This window comes from Varanus komodoensis, unplaced genomic scaffold (assembly GCF_004798865.1).
Source record: "Varanus komodoensis strain SLA01 unplaced genomic scaffold, ASM479886v1 scaffold94, whole genome shotgun sequence".
NCBI classification, from domain to species: domain Eukaryota; kingdom Metazoa; phylum Chordata; class Lepidosauria; order Squamata; family Varanidae; genus Varanus; species Varanus komodoensis.
In genome coordinates this window covers 1383218-1402502 of record NW_025336646.1, presented here as the reverse complement: position 1 = coordinate 1402502, position 19285 = coordinate 1383218, and the positions used below count along the sequence as shown (strand labels likewise).

At 45.4% G+C, this 19285-nt stretch overlaps 1 protein-coding gene across 15 annotated transcripts in view; it reads left to right on the top strand.

Moving 5' to 3' along the window:
* The first annotated feature begins 3065 nt into the window (after positions 1-3065).
* ARL9 (ADP ribosylation factor like GTPase 9) overlaps positions 3066-19285 on the top strand; it is a 75962-nt gene continuing 59742 nt past the window's right edge. For 8 of the 15 annotated variants that reach the window (XR_006413616.1, XR_006413615.1, XR_006413617.1 and 5 more), the window contains exons 1-3: positions 3066-3344; positions 10279-10447; positions 18154-18329. Coding sequence is in view for 4 of the 15 variants with exons in the window: in XM_044418887.1 (XP_044274822.1) it covers positions 3153-3344; positions 10279-10447; positions 18154-18329 (537 nt within the window). In the remaining 11 variants the exon portion in view is untranslated. The other 7 variants (XR_006413614.1, XM_044418882.1, XM_044418880.1 and 4 more) reach the window with 2 other exon arrangements.

Here is a 19285-nt window from a genome sequence, read left to right as displayed (position 1 = left end):
TTACCTTGTCAGATTCCTGGAGCATCAAAGCAAATGTGGGGAGGCACCATGCTAGTATCAACTCCTGCTACTAAGTGTTGAATTCCATTTTCAACAGGAATCTCATTGTCTAGCAAGTTCTTTTTGGAGCAGTTACTACAGTTGCACAAAATAGTCCCAACAGTTAAAAAAGACCTTATTGAAAGTGCAGTAATCAAAATAGCAACTGCTCAGAAAAGGAGCTGTGAAAATGGGGGCAGAGGAATAACCCTTTCCTGGACTTGCTGCAGTCAGTTGTGTGTTGACTGAGGGAAAAGACCCTGACAAGTGTCAATTTGACACTTTAATAGTGAAAGGATCACCCCACCAATTGGGAGATACTGTCCCTTGCCTCCTTTGACGAAGAAAGATATTGACAATTCAAGACTATGTATCAGGCAGCTGACTGCACTTTTATGAAGAATGGAGGGGAAAATAAGTTTTTTAAATGGCTCCATTTACTCACTGCCCAAATACCTTTTTTTTTAAAGACAGCAAGTATCTCTCTCCAAAGTGCTACCTGGCTGTCAGTGGCCAGGGAATATAGCAGTGGCATGAGCAAGACTGCAAGGAGTGGCAAAGGGTAGCTGCTGTTAGCTGGGACGCATTCGCCATTTCCAGCAACCCATAATGAAACTGCCCTGCCAGCTTGGGATGATACAGTAAGCCACCACGGGCATAAAAAAGCCATAGGTCAAATAAGCCATCCTTCAGAAATCACACCAGGTTTGGATGATATGACAATGATATGATATGTAGGTCTTCTTGTTCTGTGCAAACGGGGTTGCTCAAGCATTCTTTCATATATCAGGATGACATTTTCTGTGGCTAATTTGTTTCAGTTTCAGTTCCCATTTTTGTAGCATTTTGCTTTTTGCAGAGCACTAGCTCTGTGAATTACAGCTAACATTCCTGTTTTCTTTAACCATGCGCAAATGGTGAACATGTGTATTTGCTCCTATTCTGAGAGCCCTTTTTGTTTTTTTTTATTAAGCTGCTAGCTGCTTCCTACTTGATTTTCAGGGTTGATTTTTAACAAAGATGTGTGTATTTCATGTAGTCCATGTGCATTGATGGTGTCTGTGTAAGACTTTACAAAAATGTAAAGCAGGCTATCTTCTGGACTTGATGTGCTGCAGTCCCAACTCCGGAGATGATCCTGTTTCTAAAACCTGTAAAAACTTCATGTGACAGGGCAACAAACCACAACCCAGGAAAGTTGGCCCCTTTCAACATTCTCTATACTCGCTGTCTTTGATTTCTATCTTTGATGTCTGGCTAGATGCTGGTGTGAGTGCAGTTGTAGCACTTTTATTTCAATACTGTCCAATAGCTACAGCTCACTGGGTAGTGTACAGCAATTGATAAAAAGCAATAAAATACAATATAAAGTGTAAATATTCATTAAAAAACTTTGAGTAAAAATTAAACTGAATTTTAATAACTGTAATAAATTGACAAGACCACTGCATACAGCTGGACCTCTTAAAACAGCAGACAGTATCCGAGTGCTGTTTAGAGCTGTTAAATGTTTTGACGTAGAGGGTAGTCTAAACCTGACACTGAAAGAATAGTAGGTTTTGGTTTAGGTCTGCCCCCAAACATACAGGAGAATGAGGAAATATTAATGCTCAATTTCAAGCTATCATTTGTTAGAAATGCTACTCCCACCTGCTCTCAGTATTAAATGGAGTTCAAATCCTATTTAATGTTGAATTCAGATAGCACATGCCCAAAGATTATTTGACACCAACATCAAAGGAGATCTTTGGGCAACAAGTCTCTTTCAGCTCTCACCTTGACCTTGTTAGCATCTTTGCACAGGAACAATGCTTTCAAGAAGTATATCCTAATCTTACAGTTGTAACTGTAACTATTCTGGCTTCTTCCTTTATTTCTGGGCCATCTGTTGTTCTGTTTCATATTGTGAGAGTATCTGAATTACAGATGGGTCAACTACTCTGTTTAGCAACATTCAATGCGGCTCCTGGCAACTTCTGCACAAAGATGTTGAGCAGCAGAGGAATGGTCTTAACAAGGCATTTGTTCCTACCATGAGATTGAACTCTCCTTGTCTGCCAAAACATGCTGAGGAATTGTTTCCTTTTCTCTATTTTTTGTGGTGCATGACCTCATGCCTCCTTTTTTGAAAGTATGTTTATATCCTCTCTTTCCCCAAAGAGCCCAAGATAGTGCACGTGGTCCTTCTGTGCATTTTAGCTTCATAAAAACCCCTGTGAGGTAGTTAGGCTCAGTAACTACTGCTGCTGCAATGCTAATAGAAGCTCCAATTATAAAGAGTTTACCTCACATCCTGAAGATGAGAACAAACCTATCCCTCTCTTTTTCCTTGAAGGTTCATCTCGGGACATGCCATCAATTTTCCAACAGAGAAGAGATAGACACTAGCTAGTAAGAGCCGGCATCAAAGGGGTGCCCTGTAATGATTGCCATGGCCGACTGGAAACACGCATTTACCATTAAACGTTCTTGATAGGTGAGGCCAAAAAAAAAAAAAAAATGCCCTTCGACAAGTTCAGGGGCACGTTTTCCAATTTTGGAGCCTTGGTCCATGCTCGCTCGCAGCAAGTAGCACTCCCGGCAGTCCCCGTTAGTGCAACAGTAAGAGCACTCGCCGCCAAAGCGAGGGGTGCGGCCGAGCGAGCAAGCGCAGGGCGGCCGCCTGGCGGAGCACGCCGGCCGCCGCCCCGAAGAATGGCTTCCTCCCAAGTCCCCCTCCTTGTTTCTTCCGAAAGGAACTCTACTTCAGGGGAAGCCGCTGCAACCTAAACGTGCCGAGATTTGCAACCGAGGGCGGTGAGGCGGCGGCCTGCGGCCTTCTCGGTAGCCAGGGAGGCAACGAGGGTCCGCGGCAGCCCAGCACGCGACCGAAGCGCAACACTGGAACGGCCGCGCCGGTCCGCGAAGGCTCCGGGCGGGGGCGGGGGCGGGAGGAGAGGGCTCGGCGGGGCGGGGCGGGGCGGGAGGGAGGCACTCCGAGCGCGCGCGCTCACGCTCGCCGCCGCCGCGGGTGCCTTCGCTCTCGCCTGGGCTGGGGGATGCCTGCAGCCTCGCTGGAGGTGCAGCGCGCCTTTACGCAGGGCGCGCCGTGAGCAGCCTTCGTCTTCGGGGTCATGGGGAGCAGCCTGCGACAGTTGGCGCTCGTGGGCACCGCCGTGGCCGTCACCGGGGGGGTCGCCTACGTGGTTTGGAAGCACTATTTTTCCGCCCCTGTTCCTCCGGGGCCCGAGGAGTGTCAGCAGCAGCCCTTGCTCGGTGCGCAAGAAAGAGCCGCCTTAAGCTGCACGGGAACGCCGGAGGGCCAGGTAAGGGGCGGCGGGCTGGCTAAGACAGCTGCAATCCCACGCAGCCTTATAAAGGAGGGAGTGGATCGCTCCGGAGTTCAGGCCCGGGTCTCAAACACGGCAGACGAGGTGGTGTCCTGCCGTCTGGCTGCGCCACCCCTTTCGGACTGCTGGCGACGACTCGCATGATCGAATGCTTCTCCATATCGGGAAACTGCATCCCTGCACGTGGACAGCTACCCGACGAGGGAGGAGCGGATTAGGGCCAGTCTAACTTTCCGCTTGACATGCTCGCTTTCTGCGTGTTCCATCATGTGAGAAGCCACCCGCAGCCTAAAGACCAAACATAACTTTGCCTTACGTCTGTGAGAAGTAGCTGTAGCTGGGAGTTTCTTCCAGGTAGATAGGGATGGTGGGGAGGATGAATCGCGGTAAACATATGCAGTCTTTAAAAGTGTCGTTTTTATATTCACCCCTTTCTTTCCCTTTCTAACAGGTAGCTAAGTTTTTCTTTTATTGGCTGTAAAACATTTGTTACTGTAATCGTTTCCGCCACAACGGACGGGGAGGTCAAGTCATGGTTTTGAAAGATAATTTTTATATTTGTTCTATTCCTGAATGGGTATTTGTGTAGTCCCATTACTTGTCTGCTCTACTTGGCTGGGTAAGAGGAAATCCTAGATACCAGATCAATCCAGTGCATGCTTTTGGAAGGTGTGGCAAAGGTACAGAAACTGGAGAGCTCTTACTCTACATGTGGCACTGCTATTGACTCCATGGGAGTAACCTTTCTTGAACTCAGCCAGATTTACTGCTGAATAAACATTCATTAGATCAGGTTATGTGGCTCTAACGGTAAACATGCTTTCTTGGTACTACTGCTAAGAGTTTCGCTGCACTGCCATGTCAATGGTTTTGTATTTTATAAAATTATTGCAGCTCTGCAAATCCTTTGTGAAGATTACCATGCCTCATGTTATCTGTCAAAAAGTTTCCGACCTTTCTGTGATTGTGGACAATCTGCAAATTTGACAAAGTTATGGTCACTGCCACAAATACCTGTCATGGAAGATGTAGTTATTCACTTAATGGCTGGTGGACCTGGCTAGTCAAAAGTGAGCTAAAGCGGGCTTGCAGAAAAGAAATAGGGGAAAACAACAAGGTGAAGAGGGGACAGAAAGAGTAAGGCTAAGAAAGGAAAGAAAGAAGGGAAGGTGAAGGAAGGGAAATAGTGGAGAAAGGAGTCCTGGGGAGAAATAGGAAGACTGGAGACTGGAGGGGCAGGGGGAGCAAAGGGGAAAGATCCATATGCTTGAAAGACTGAGTGGAACAAGAAAGAAAGGCTTTGATGCTCTGCCTCCCAGCCAAACAGCTGATTTGCAGCAGGTTTAGGAACAGGAAGGAGACCCTGATATCCTAACATTTTCAAGGTTTTTTTAAATATTCCTTTTGAAGGGGTAAGGAGTGAAGGGCTTCTTGGGCACTATGTTGGGAACCCCAGCTATACTTTTTTGAAGCAGTTTCCAAAATAATCACTGCACACACCCTGGATTATCATCTGAACTGAGACTAGAAAGAGTCTTAATGTGTGAGCACCAAACATTTTATTACATTTGGCAATAGTCACTTGAAACAGCAGGGAATTGAAGCTTTTGCAGGCTGATGCTATTGATTGTTATCTGGCCATCAAAGTGACCCAAGTGAACAAGACATCTTTGATCTATTCTTACATAATAGTAATACAATTGCAGTGCATCATCACCCTTAATAGGTGTGCCAGCCAGGCAGCCAGTTCTGTCTTCAGAATACTATCCTGAAATAAAGAATTCCATTTCTGCCTCGGTTTCGTGCTTATTTTACATTCTGTAACTGCTGAACATGTTGGGCTGCTTTGAAGGAAGGAAGGTTTCAGGCGTTCCTGGAGCAAATATACTTCTGCAAAACTCAGTGTTCCTCTGAGCAACCTGATACCTCCTCCTTGTTTCCCAGTAGCCCTATTTTAGCTGCAAGACTGGTGACATTCACCACCTGACTTTGTTACTGGAGTGAGCAGGCTGGTGGGCTAATAAAAATATCTGTTGACTGGTGCTTTTTGTGGCCTGATGTATAGGCTGTATAAACCCGAATTTTGGGCATAGAAATAAGGAAAAACTGACTAGTATCTTCAAGTTTTCCATATTCTTTATTTCTTTTAGTTATCTTGAGGTTCTCTTTGCTACTGAGACATAAATCTTATGTTCTGTGGACTCTGGCAACACTTTGAGGCCATAGTTGGATTAGACTAAAACTAGTAAGATGGAATCCTATTAATGTCAGAGTGGAAAGAGATTAGCATAGAAAACCTGCTGAGGGCAGCTCTTCCTCCTTTGTTTTACCTTGGCAACATTACAGGAATCCATTCAAGGAGGTCTGAATGCGGAACAGCCTATGTGGTGAGTCATTTTCAGCAGTTTGCTTCTGTGCATCTTCCTTCCATGCTCAGGATTGGATTAAAGAGTTGACCTAATGAAATGAACTTCTAGAAGATTAAACTCTTTTTAGTAATTGAGTCATGAGGGGGTGTTTAGATAAGGTGCGCTGCCCTTTGTCTTAAAATGAAACCTCCAGACCTTCCTAACTGCACTTTCAGAGGTGTTTTTTTTTTTTTTTTAAACTGCAGTTTAGCAGCTTTTGCTCCCTCTGGTCTGTAAGAATCTAACCCTTACTCTTCATCTCTTTGTTATGAAAATAAAACTCTTTTTACCATTCCCAGTTGGAATAAACAAAATCCTTGAGAGTGCGTGTCCTGTTGTTCTGACAATTAAAGCACCGGCAGATGCAAAAACAATGAATTCCTCCTCTCAGTTGTTCATGCCCTGCACCTAATTAGCCATCCTTGTTGGCAAACATTGAGAGGGAGAAGTGGTTGTTCATCTACTACAAGCACCATCGCCAGGGACACCAGCACATATTGCCCATATCCATCAAGGAGCGATGCACCAGCACTTTGGTGCCACCACAGTCTGGAGCCATTGAGCTCAGTGTCTAAGACAACACAGTTTGGTCCATGTGGCTGCTACATAAAGAGCAAATCTCTGGCATGCAGGCGTGTGTTTACAGCAATGTGACCTGTTCTCCTGCGTAGGGCAACCTGAGAAAACTTTGAAGATATTCGCCTCCAGTAGAAGAAAGGGCTGTGTAGTGACAATCACAACGTTTGGGGTGCAGCGGTGGCCTTTGCCTCAGTTTTTTCTTCTGTGTGTGATACAGTGATTGCAGACGGGCATCCACTGCCACATGAAATTAGCAAAAGCTAGGTGTCCTATTGAAAAGTGACAAGGAAGGAAAGTTGGTGACAGCTAGCAAATTCTGTGATGGTGAGGCCTAAAAGTGGTAAGCAGTGGAGGGGTGGTACATGAGAGCTGTGGGGGAGAGCCTCTTCAGTGGCAGTGCCCCATCGTTGGAATATTATTTCTAGAGAGTCTCACATGCTGCTATTTTTTATTTATTATTTATTAAAACATTTTTATGCCGCCCCATTCGCCGAAGCCTTGTTGGTGACAGATGTCTGGTTTTTTTTTTTTTTTCCTCAGACCCTCAAAAATTACCTTATACTAAATAGTTATAATACTGGCTTTATTTGCCATTTTTAATGTGTTGTTTTACTGTATTGAAAAATAGTTTTTTAAACTTTGTCTAAGCTATCCTAGAAAATTTTATTGGACAGGCTAGATAGGCATTTATTAATAAGTAATAATAAGTGCAAAAAAGCAAAAACATGAACGCAATCTAATGCATTTACAGTAAGGTAATACAAGGTGAAATCCAATTTGAAAAATTTCCTAAGCTACCCTGCGAATAAGCTACACAATGTGAGATGTTCAAGGAACAACCCATCATTGGGCTTACCACGGCTTGTTCTCCCCTCCTTCCTCCTTAGTCCTCCAGAAAGTATCTCAATGTTCCTCATGGCAAAACTTGCCTTCTTTTTTACTCATGTGCTCCAGTTGTTACCCCTTTTTGTTCACTATTTTTTTCCTGTAATTTTTGAGGAATAAGCCATTGGGGTCATTTATTTAGATATCCTCCTAAAACTTGCACAATTGGGTTTATAATGTATGATCGTTGATTTTGTTATTGTCAGTCTGTCGCCCTATAGCTGTATTCCAGTTTAGCCTCTGTGTATGTTTCAGCTGTGGTGTGCAGTGGCTAACATACATGGATATTGAAAAGGAGAGACTGCAAATGGGCTAATTTGTGCCTGGTTGCCAGGTTCCAGCTGCTGTGTCATCAACTGAAGTGCACTGTAAATGGGGAGAAAGCCACAAAAATAAATGCACCAAAAAGTGGGAAAGAATATTGCCTTCTTGGCAATGGGATCTTCTCAGTTTAAGTGCAAACTAACTTCTCAGTGCCCTCCACCTTTTCAGTGCTTCCTCAAGTTTTCAGATGCTGCTGAAAGTGGAGATCCTAACTTGTACCTTCTTCAAGGCATGGTCCAAAAACATGTGAGCCAGACATGATCTGAAGCTAAGTAGGGCTTGGTCTCTCCAGTGCTTGGGAGACAGATCACCTGAGAACCTCATGTAGCCATCTGAAATTTCACAAGGGAAGAAAGGTGGGATATACAGTATATCACAGAAGTGAGTACACCCCTCACATTTTGTAAATATTTTATTAAATCTTTTCATGTGACAACCCTGAAGAAATTACACTTTGCTACAATGTAAAGTAGTGAGTATACAGCTTGTATAACAGTGTAAATTTGCTGTCCCCTCAAAATAACTCAACACACAGCCATTAATGTCTAAACCGCTGGCAACAAAAGTGAGTACACCCCTAAGTGAAACTGTTTAAATTGGGCCCAAAGTGTCAATGTTTTGTGTGGCCACCATTATTTTCCAGCACTGCCTTAACCTCTTGGGCATGCAGTTCACCAGAGCTTCACAGGTTGCCACTGGAGTCCTCTTCCACTCCTCCATGACGACATCACGGAGCTGGTGGATGTTGCGCTCCTCCACTTTCTGTTTCAGGATGCCCCACAGATGCTCGATAGGGTTTAGGTCTGGAGACATGCTTGGCCAGTCCATCACCTTTACCCTCAGCTTCCTTAGCAAGGCGGTGGTCGTCTTGGAGGTGTGTTTGGGGTCAATATCATGTTGGAATACTGCCCTGTGGCCCAGGCTCCGAAGGGAGGGGACCATGCTCTGCTTCAGTATGTCACAGTACATGTTGGCATTCATGGTTCCCTCAATGAACTGTAGCTCCCCAGTGCAGGCAGCACTCATGCAGCCCCAGACCGTGACACTCCCACCACCATGCTTGACTGTAGGCAAGACACCCTTGTCTTTGTACTCCTCACCTGGTTGCCGCCACACACGCTTGACACCATCTGAACCAAATAAGTTTATCATGGTCTCATCAGACCACAGGACATGGTTCCAGTAATCCATGTCCTTAGTCTGCTTGTCTTCAGCAAACTGTTTGCAGGCTTTCTTGTGTATCATCTTTAGAAGAGGCTTCCTTTTGGGACGACAGCCCAGCAGACCAATTTGATGCAGTGTGCGGCGTATGGTCTGAGCACTGACAGGCTGGCCCACCACCCCTTCAACCTCTGCAGCAATGCTGGCAGCACTCATACGTCTATTTCCCAAAGCCAACCTCTGGATATGACGCTGAGCACATGTACTCAACTTCTTTGGTCGACCATGGCGAGGCCTGTTCTGAGTGGAGCCTGTCCTGCTAAACTGCTGTATGGTCTTGGCCACTGTGCTGCAGCTCAGTTTCAGGGTCTTGGCAATCTTCTTCTAGCCTATGCCATCTTTATGTAGAGCAACAGTTCTTTTTTTCAGATCCTCAGAGAGTTCTTTGCCATGAGGTGCCATGTTGAACTTCCAGTGACCAGTATGAGAGAGTGAGAGCGATAACACCAAATTTAACACACCTGCTCCCCATTCACACCTGAGACCTTGTAACACTAATGAGTCACATGACACTGGGGAGGGAAAATGGCTAATAATGCCCAATTTGGACAGTTTCACTTAGGGGTGTACTCACTTTTGTTGCCAGCGGTTTAGACATTAATGGCTATGTGTTGAGTTATTTTGAGGGGACAGCAAATTTACACAGTTAAACAAGCTGTATACTCACTACTTTACATTATAGCAAAATGTAATTTCTTCAGGGTTGTCACATGAAAAGATATAATAAAATATTTACAAAATGTGAGGGGTGTACTCACTTCTGTGATATACTGTATATATATAATATATAGAATTAAAATAAATTAGCTCCTTTTGGAGTACTTACTGTTGCAGTTTTGCAAATTTCTGACAGTTGTAAAGGAAATGCAGAAATATATGCAAATTTAATGGTTGAGAAGTAAATGGAGGGAAATCTGTGAAACAGTTTCTTCTCTCTCTATACACACACACACACAGAATTGGGTTATTAGTTTATTTAATGACCTTACTAACATGAATTTTAATAAAATAAATGCACATGCCCAGCAGAGAAAGTGGCAGGGTTTGCTGAGACTCATAGTCATCCTGCATAAGCTGCATGCTGTTCTAGTTCAGGGTTGGGCACCTTTGGGAGTTCAGCAGATTCCCTTTGGGCAGTACCTTCATCCCACCTGGGAAGGCTAAAACAATTTTTAAAAAATGGTACCTGGATTGGCAATAGAGTGCCTAAAGTCAAGCTGCAGCCTCTGTAATCTTCTCCAAGATGGAATTTAGCCCTCAGATTGTAAAGGTTTGTCACCCCTGTTATATTGCAGTCAAACTGGTAGTGAGGGAGTCCTTCCGCCAGTTACTTCCACACCTGTAATGCCCTGGCTAGTAAGATAATAATGGCATGCCTTTGTTAATGTTTTGTTGCTGCTACCAATAAAAAACTGCTTCACACCGTTTTGACTTATTTGGGCAGTCAAAGTCTTGTGTCTTCATCAGTGATTATTCTGTTTTTTACCTTATAGGATAAACCACCCAGCAAGCAGATCCTGGTTCTGGGCTTGGATGGGGCAGGAAAAACCAGTGTTCTCCACTCACTAGCAACTAACCATGTAAAGCGCAGCTCAGCTCCCACAGAAGGCTTCAATGCTGTGTGTGTCAGCACGGAGGAAACCAAGATGGAATTCCTAGAAAGTAAGCAAAGGTTTCCAATGGAAAACATTAGAAAAAAGCTTCTTTTTAAAATTTTGCTTGAGGGGAGATCAATGGTAGAAACTCTCCCTTGTCCATACAAACCATCCATGAAGACATGTGCAGCCATGGTGAAATCCTTGAGGTCATACTTCGTCCTGGGGTGGCCACACACTCCATCAGTCATCAACACATCATCATGGTGGAGCAGATCTGCTGGGATTCTGGTGCCACAGCCCCTTGTGGGAACTGGTGGCAGCTGCTGGAATTCCTGAGGGCCTGTGGGCTCCCTGACCCTGTGTGCAGGCGCATGCACACATATCTGGACAATATGAGACAAGGGGTTGTATGACTTCCTATTTTCCTCTGCCTCAAAACTACCGATGCACCAAAGAGTGTGTGCTTTTCAGGTTGGTACAATTGTGTGTGTTTGAACAAGGAACATTATGAAGAAATTTAAATTGTGCATAGTCAAAGCTTTGTCTCGATTCAGGTTTAAAAAAGAATAGAAACAAAGCTTCAACTGTAATGATGGGTAAAATGGAGATGACAATAAAAATGAGGCAGTAGAATGTCTGTAGACATAAAAGCAGGAGTTTTCTTTCCCATGCACTTAAAAAAACTTAAAAACAGATAAAAATAAGATTTACATGGATTGTTGCATAATGAAAATACATAACAGAGAAGGAGTGAACATATATTTATTTTGGATAACCGCTGGTGTTTACCAGGTATAAGCCATGATCCATTCAATGAGAAGACTCATTACTTTCAATAGGAAAGTTAAACTATGTTCCCAGGTTATACTAAAATTAGTGAGTTTTAAAGATTGGAGTTGCAAACCACCCTAGAAGTCCACTTTGCAATAAAGATACAGGGTATACATTTTAATATTCTTCGCCGTGGCCTCTGTGCATCACACATATGGGTACTGCGTCTGTGCAGTGCCTTTGGCCGGAAGATTGATAGCTAACGGTTTGGTGGGAAAACTCGGCTCCCCTCCCCCCTAACAGTATATATGGAGCAGAGTGTCTGCCATTTACCAGTCTTGGCGACCGCCGTTCATTGTGCCTTGTGCCGCTTCGCTATCGCTTAGATCGTTACTCATATTCCCTTTGCTTTGCCGAGTTCTCTTTCTCTCTTCCAAGTTAGTATTCCCTCCATATTGCTCTTTACTGTTTCCAGTTAGTCTCTTTGTTTTTTCTCTTCTTGTTCCTATAAACCAAACAAAAAACCAAAAATATTATCTGTTCCCTCTATACTATCTTCTTTTTTCCTATTTCTGCGATGGCACAACGAGCGGCGTTCCGCAAGTGTGGAGAGTGTGGCTCTAAGATGTCCGCTGCAGACCCGCACACCCTGTGCATCCTCTGTTTAGGGGAAGGCCACAGGACGGACAAATGCGGCCATTACTTGTCCTTCTCTAAGCAGGCGAGGAAGAATAGGGAGAACCGCCTACGTAAACTCCTGTGGGACCAGGCTCTCCTACAATTGGACTGACTAGTGGCTAAGCCTACTACAACCTCAGCTTCACCCGACCGCCATCCGACTTCAACTGATCCACCGCAACATCCGGCATCTTCCTCTACTGCTCTGCCCTCACGTCCTTCAGACGAAGGTGCTCCTACCATGGGCGATCAGCCTGTTTCCCAGCCAAAGAAACAGTGGGAAAAGAGGAAACACAGCGGCCCTGAAAAGCCATCTGTGCATAAGAAGGCCAAAAGAGATAAGGCCGAAAAGCCGGTGAAAAGACCAAAGAAACCCGAGCACTCTAAACATCGACACACGGGTTTGGCAGCTTCCTCGGTCCCGACTGCAGTCGCGGTACCGACACCCTCGGGTCTGACCATTCACGCGGTGATGAGGGTTACCCCTCCAGTCTCTCCATGCCGTACGGGATCTGAACTTCACCAGGATCCACCTCGCGGCTCGATTTCTGACGGCAAAATACAAGACTCTCCGCTGAGGGCTCAGTCCCCGACACCTATGCCTCCTGTTTGGCTCGATACCAAGACTGGAATATCTCCTTTGAGAAGCCGTAGAAGTAGGTCCTCCGATGCCCAATACGATGATTGGTACCACTCCTGGTATTCTTCCACTCCAAGATGGGCCAACTACCAATCTGTTGGCTACTACCCGGCCGCTAGAGATCAATCCTCTCCACCAGCTCCTTGGGATCACTTCCATTCCACAGCCCCGAGAGACGCCCCGCGGGCACCGTCTAGAGAGAGTGGTAGATCGGCGTCTCCAGGAGATTCCTCCTCCAGCGTCCCAGCTCCCTATTGGGTGGACTCGGGCGAGTCCGAGGTTGATTCGACTTCGCCTGATGCTGCAGTCACCTTGCAAGGGCCTGTATCACCAAAAGAACCACACATCTCTTTTGCTGAGCTGATGTCCAGGCTGGTGAGGTCGCTGGAAATCGAGGCCAACCAACAGCCTGGTCCCAGCACCGATCACTTCTATGATGTGGTACGGGCCAACAATTGACCTCCATCGCGTTGCCGCTCATCACAATTCTGCGACAAGCAATGACTCAGCTATGGGACCTCCCGGCTCACCCCCAACTGACTTCAAGAAGCTATGAAGCCATGTACCGGGTTCGGGAGGGGGACATTCCATTCCTCCTTCATCACCCCAAACCGAACTTGGTGGTGGTGGAGTCTTCTCAGGGCCGGGAGGCACGGGGTCACACCGTGCCCTGGGACAAGGAGGGGAGGAAGATCGACTCCCTTGCGTGCCAAGTCTATGCGGCCTCTGGACTCGGCTTGTGAATATTGAACCATGAGGCAACATTGGTGCGCTATCAATATTTTATAATGCAGCGCCTGGACAACATCATTGCTGCTCTCCCAGATAACCAAGGCGACCTAGCGCGGGTGTTCGTAAAAGAGGCCATGCAGGTCGCGGTGCAACAGCTATCCACAGCCAGACATCATGTGGACACAGACTCGAGGGCTCTCGTCAGCGCCATCTCCCTCCGGAGGCACGCTTGGTTGCGTAATTGCAACTTTCCGGAAGAGATGAAGAGGAGGATTGAGGAGATGCCCTTTGATGGTCTGGCCTCTTCAACGCAAAGACCGACCACAAGTTGAAGAAGATTCACAAGTCGAGGATGACGGCCCGACATATGGAGTTGCAAACTCAGCCTCGACGTAAGTGGTCGTGGACCCATCCACAATATTGGCAACAGTATCCACCCCGACAGCCACAGCACCACCAACAACGCCACAGACAGCAACCGCCCCAACAATTCCAGCAAGGCTGCCGCCGCTTTGACGGGGACAAACGCCAGCACTGATGGGGCGGGTGAACCTTTCCTCTCCTTCCAACTCCACCCTTCCCCCTCTCATTTGGGGTCCAGCTGAAAGGCCGACTCCCCATTTGGGAGTCCATTACATCTGATTGGTGGGTGTTATCCATCATTCAGCACAGATATCGAATAGAATTCGACATCGTTCGGTCATCGAGTCCCATCCGGTTTACTCCATGCTCACCGGTGTTAGACGAGGTTCATCAGCTCCTTTCTAAAGGAGCCATTCATCGCTTATCTCTATCAGAATGACTCCACGGATTCTATTCTAGATACTTTACGGTCCCGAAACGGGATGGAGGTCTTCGGCCAATATTGGACCTAAGAGCTCTTAATAAATTTATAACACCAAAGAAGTTTCAGATGACCACACTCCAAAACATCCTGCCATTGCCGAGGAGAGAGGACTGGTTCGCCTTATTGGACTTGAGGGATGCCTATTTTCATATTTTGATCCATCCATGTCATAGGCGTTTCCTCCGTTTTGCTGTTGCTTCTGAAATCTACAAATTCATGGTGCTCCTGTTTGGACTGGCCACCTCCCCGAGGGTCTTCACGAAGTGTATGGCTCCTGTCTGCGCATACCTCCGACTACGCGGAGTTCAAATATACCCCTACCTCGATGACTGGTTGTTGGTTCCCCAGACTAGAGAAGGACTTTGTTCCTCTGTAAACATGGCCTGCTCCTTATTGCAGGATCTTGGACTTTGCATTGACTGCGAGAAATCCTCTCTTGTTCCTGCGCAGATCATCAACTTCATTGGAGCCCGTCTGGATTCAACAGTGGTGAAGGCATTTCTCCCTCAAGACAGACAACGTACTTTTACTTGACACATCCATCGGATTTGACGAGACGGAATTGTTCCTGCCCGATCTGTTCAAAGACTATTGGGGCACATGGCAGCATCCATCGCTGTAGTTCCACATGCCAAGCTTCGGCTTCGCCCCCTTCAGCTGTTCTTCAACAAAATGTTCCGGCTGCAGACGGATTTGCCAACGAAGTTGATTCAACTCCCGTCCTCTGTTCTACAATCCCTGCTATGGTGGACGGTATCAGACAACTTAAACATTGGAGTCCCATTCCGACCTCGGTACCCTACAGTGACTCTTGGTACCGATGCATCTCTGCTCGGATGGGGAGCACTGTGCTCTGGCCTACGCACTCAGGGTGTTTGGAATTGACAGGAGTCCAGGAATCATATCAATTTCCTGGAACTTCTAGCAGTATCCAAAGCTCTACAATCATTCAAGGACGTTCTTCGCCATCGAGTGGTTCAGATAACCTCAGATAACATCGCTACAGTCTTTTACTTGAACAGGCAAGGGGGGACAAAGTCACCAACATTAGCCCAGCTATCGATGCAGATCTGGGAGTGGCGCATCCCGAGAGACATTACCTTGATAGCAGTACACCTAGCTGGTACGGACAATGTGGAAGCCAATCTCTTAAGCAGACACATGTCCACATCCCATGAATGGGAACTGGATTGTCGGACATGCGACCGACTGTTCCAGCGATGGGGTCTCCCAGGCATAGACTTATTCGCCACCCGGCAAAACAGGGTATGCGAGACTTTTTGCTCGAGAGCGGGAATCGGACAGGGGTCATCCGGTGATGCCTTTACGATCCCTTGGAACAATATGATCTTTTACGCTTTCCCTCCAATACCCCTCATTATGAAAGTAATATCAAAGATAATCCACAATGGGGCCACAGGACTGCTGATAACTCCATGGTGGCCACGATGGGGCCACAGGACTGCTGATAACTCCATGGTGGCCACGCCAAGCATGGTTTTCGACACTTCTTCACATTTCTCGAGAAGAATACCTTCAACTTCCTTCCATTCCTTATCTCATAACCCAGCAGGAAGGCACAATTTGCCACCCAGATCTAGCATCACTGAAATTGACAGCCTGGCGAATTCGATAGCAGTCAGCGTTGGCTCAGTACCAGTCATCTGCAGTTTCTACGGATCCTGTCCCTGGATCCGGCACACTATGCCGTGCTTCAAATCCACCTACCCTCCCTACGTCTTCGGATCCGACGAATGTTCCGTCGGATTCGCCAGTTTTTCACCCGGACATCCAATGTATTCTCAATTTTGCGCTAAGACCGTCCACTTGGAAATCATACGCGGCTAAGTGGCGTTGATTCTCTATCTTCGCTGAATCTCTCTCGTTTTCGCCAGACTCTGCATCCATAGATCATATTCTCCAGTTCCTCTTAGAACTCCACTGTTCTGGACTTAAGCCATCCTCCATAAGAGTGTACATGGCGGCAATTCCCTATTACCATAGTACAGTTCAAGGTTCCTCCATTTTTTCTCAACCACTGATAAAGAGATTTCTTACGGGACTCCATAACCTCCATTCTACGGTCAGACCGCTTATGCCTACTTGGAATCTTTCAGCGGTGCTACAAGCTTTAACAAGACCTCCTTTCGAACCCTTGGCAACAATCGATTTATGCCTTGTTTCTTGGAAAACTGCATTCCTTGTAGCATTTATGTCAGCCCGGAGAGCTAGGGAGCTCTGTGCCCTCAGGGTAGACCCTCCATATTTGAACTTCTATAGGGAGAAAGTAGTTCTACGGATGGATCTGTCTTTTCTTCCAAAAGTGGCTACCTCCTTTCACATGGGCCAGGAGATTGTCTTACCTGCCTTTTTTCCATCTCCTTCGAATCTGACTGAGAGATCCCTACACACTCTTGACATACGGCGTTGCCTAGCCTTTTATAGATCAAGGACTGAGTGTATTCGACATTCCAATAAGCTCTTCGTTAAGTACTCTGAGCAAAATCAAGGTTTTCCAGTTACCCCTCAGAGACTTTCCAAGTGGATAGTCCACACGATTATTCTCTCCTATCAGTTGGCCAAGATAGACTTACCTACGATTCCAAGGTGTCATTCTACTAGAGCTGCAGCTGCTTCTTCAGTCTTTGCGTCGGGAGTTCCGATTGACGATGTCTGCAGAGCTGCCACCTGGATCACTCCATGTACATTCGCTAAGCATTATAGACTGGATGTCCGTGCTAGACAGGACTGTTCCTTTGGCAGAGCCGTTCTTTCAACTATTCTTTGTTGATGACACCTCCCTCCTCCAGTCAGGGTAAGCTTGCTAATCTACCCATATGTGTGATGCACAGAGGCCACGACGAAGAAAAGCAGATTGTTTACCTGTAACTGATGTTCTTCAAGTGGCCATCTGTGCAGTCACACAACCCACCCACCGGCCCCGCTTGGTGTCATTGGGTAGTATTGTTTTGGTACCGTGCTATTCTTGTCCTCGGTACCTACACAATATTTTTTCTTCTGCCGTCGATATCGATGAAACCTTTTTTCCCTTAGTTACAATTTTTTATTGAGAGAGCGAACGTCCAGTCTGTCAAAGACTGGAAAATGGCGGACACTCCACTCCATATATACTGTTAGTGGGGAGGGGAGCGGAGTTTTCCTGCCAAACCGTTAACTATCTATCTTCCGGTCACAAGGCACTGTGCAGGTGCAGTACTCATATGTGTGACTGCACAGATGGCCACTTGAAGAACATCAGTTACAGGTAAGCAACCTGCTTTTTTCAGCCAAAGTTATATATAAAACATGGGCTGAATTGTAATCCTACATTGCAAAGTGTCACATTATTGAGGGGGAACCCGTATGAAGATCTTCTTTAGCAACAACTAAATAATAAGTAAGGAAATATCTCAAAATATAGCTATAAATGGAGTAGCAACAAAGCAGTTGAAAGCATGATAAATTCTGTAGGGATAAATTCTTTTCAGAGATAATCTAGCATTTCTGAGCAATTTAAGAAAGCTGCCAATTGTTCCAAGTTAGCCTTAAACAAAAGATAGCTAGGTCATCATAGTGGCTGATGCTTTTCTCATACTTTAGTCATATCCTTCATTAGTTTAATAAGAAACAAAACCTGTATCTTATACAGCTTCATACACAGAACAGCTTCTTTTGCTTCTTACCTTTTTTCAGTTTTTTATGCTTTACCCTCTGGGATTCAGACCCATCAGCTGCACTTAACAGGCACTTTCCAATGCCACAATTACTTTCACTTCCTAGGAAATCCATTTGGAAATCTGCTCCAGGCCTCCTGCAGAGAAGGGTGACTAAAACTGGTTTTATACTGAAATATTTTATACAGTATATTTATTTATACTGAAACCTTTAAAAATGTTAAACTAAGCTATATTTTAAAATAATTTTAAAAATATAAATCTATGACACAACCTGGAAATATTGGTGGTAATTATATTGCTTGCTTTTGGAAGTACTGTATTAGGTACATCTTTATAATGGTTGATGGGAAGAGATTTTGACAATAAGGAGGGCCTTAGTTTACATTTTTGCTGATTCTTTGTCTTCTTGCACTCTTGACTTCCAGTTGGGGGCAGTGAGAATTTACGGGACTACTGGAAGATGTACCTGCCTCGAGTGCTGCTCCTGATCTATGTTGTGGATTCAGCAGATCACGTTCGTTTGCCTGTTGCAAAGAAGCTCCTTCATCAGCTGGTCCAGAGTAGTCCTACCCTGCCTGTTATGATTCTCGCCAATAAGCAGGTAAATGTGAGCTCTAGAATTCGGAAAGCATTCATAGTGTTGGCATTTGCAGTGAGGGAGTCTTTGTGGCACATACCTGTATTCTTAAAAGGGGCCATTTCTAAGTTGAGCTTTTATTGGTTGCACCTTGTTAGACGTAACTGTCAGTTGCTCATTTTGGTGTGTAATGTCTGAATGATCTTTCAGTGCAGTACTTCTTTTTTCTCATCTAAGGCCAGAGTGATGTAGCAACTCCCTGTTGCATCCGCTTTATGCAATGCCTCAGTCACTGCATAGAATGAATACATATTCAAAGAATACATATATTGTTTCATAGCCAGGCAGGATTAGAGGTGAAGGCATGAAAAAGGCATTTAGAATGAAGAAACTCTATACAAGGGGAGTTATCTGGAAACCTTCTATCAGGGAAGTGTAAAAAACATGACACATACCTACACATGAGTCTCTCTGTCTTCCACACACAAATGTTTATTATTGCATTTATATCCCACATTTTTCCTTCTACAAGGAATTCCTCTTCCTCTTCTCCATTTTATCCCCACAACATCTCTGTGAAGTAGGTTAGGTTGAGAGTCAGTGATTGGCCAAAGACACCCAGTGAGCTTCATGGCCAAGGAGGGACCAGAACCAAGCCCCATTTCCCATGGGGCTAACCCTAACCCTAACCATTACACTACCCTCTTTCTTAGGTAGATAGAACCCTACAGTAGAGATATCAAACACATATGGACTGGAGGACCAAATTCCTGAAAAGCTCAATTTCACCTGCAGTAGAAATCACAGGAATCTGTGCCATTGAAGGCCTTTCCTTTCAAGTTAGCATTATTTCTTGTTATTCTTTACCCAGATTTTCCTCTGAGAAATTTGGGATAGCATGAATGGAATTGTTCTATTTTCATGTTTGTGATGTCCCATGAAGTTGTTTAGCCTAAATTTATTGGTCAAAAGTTACCTGG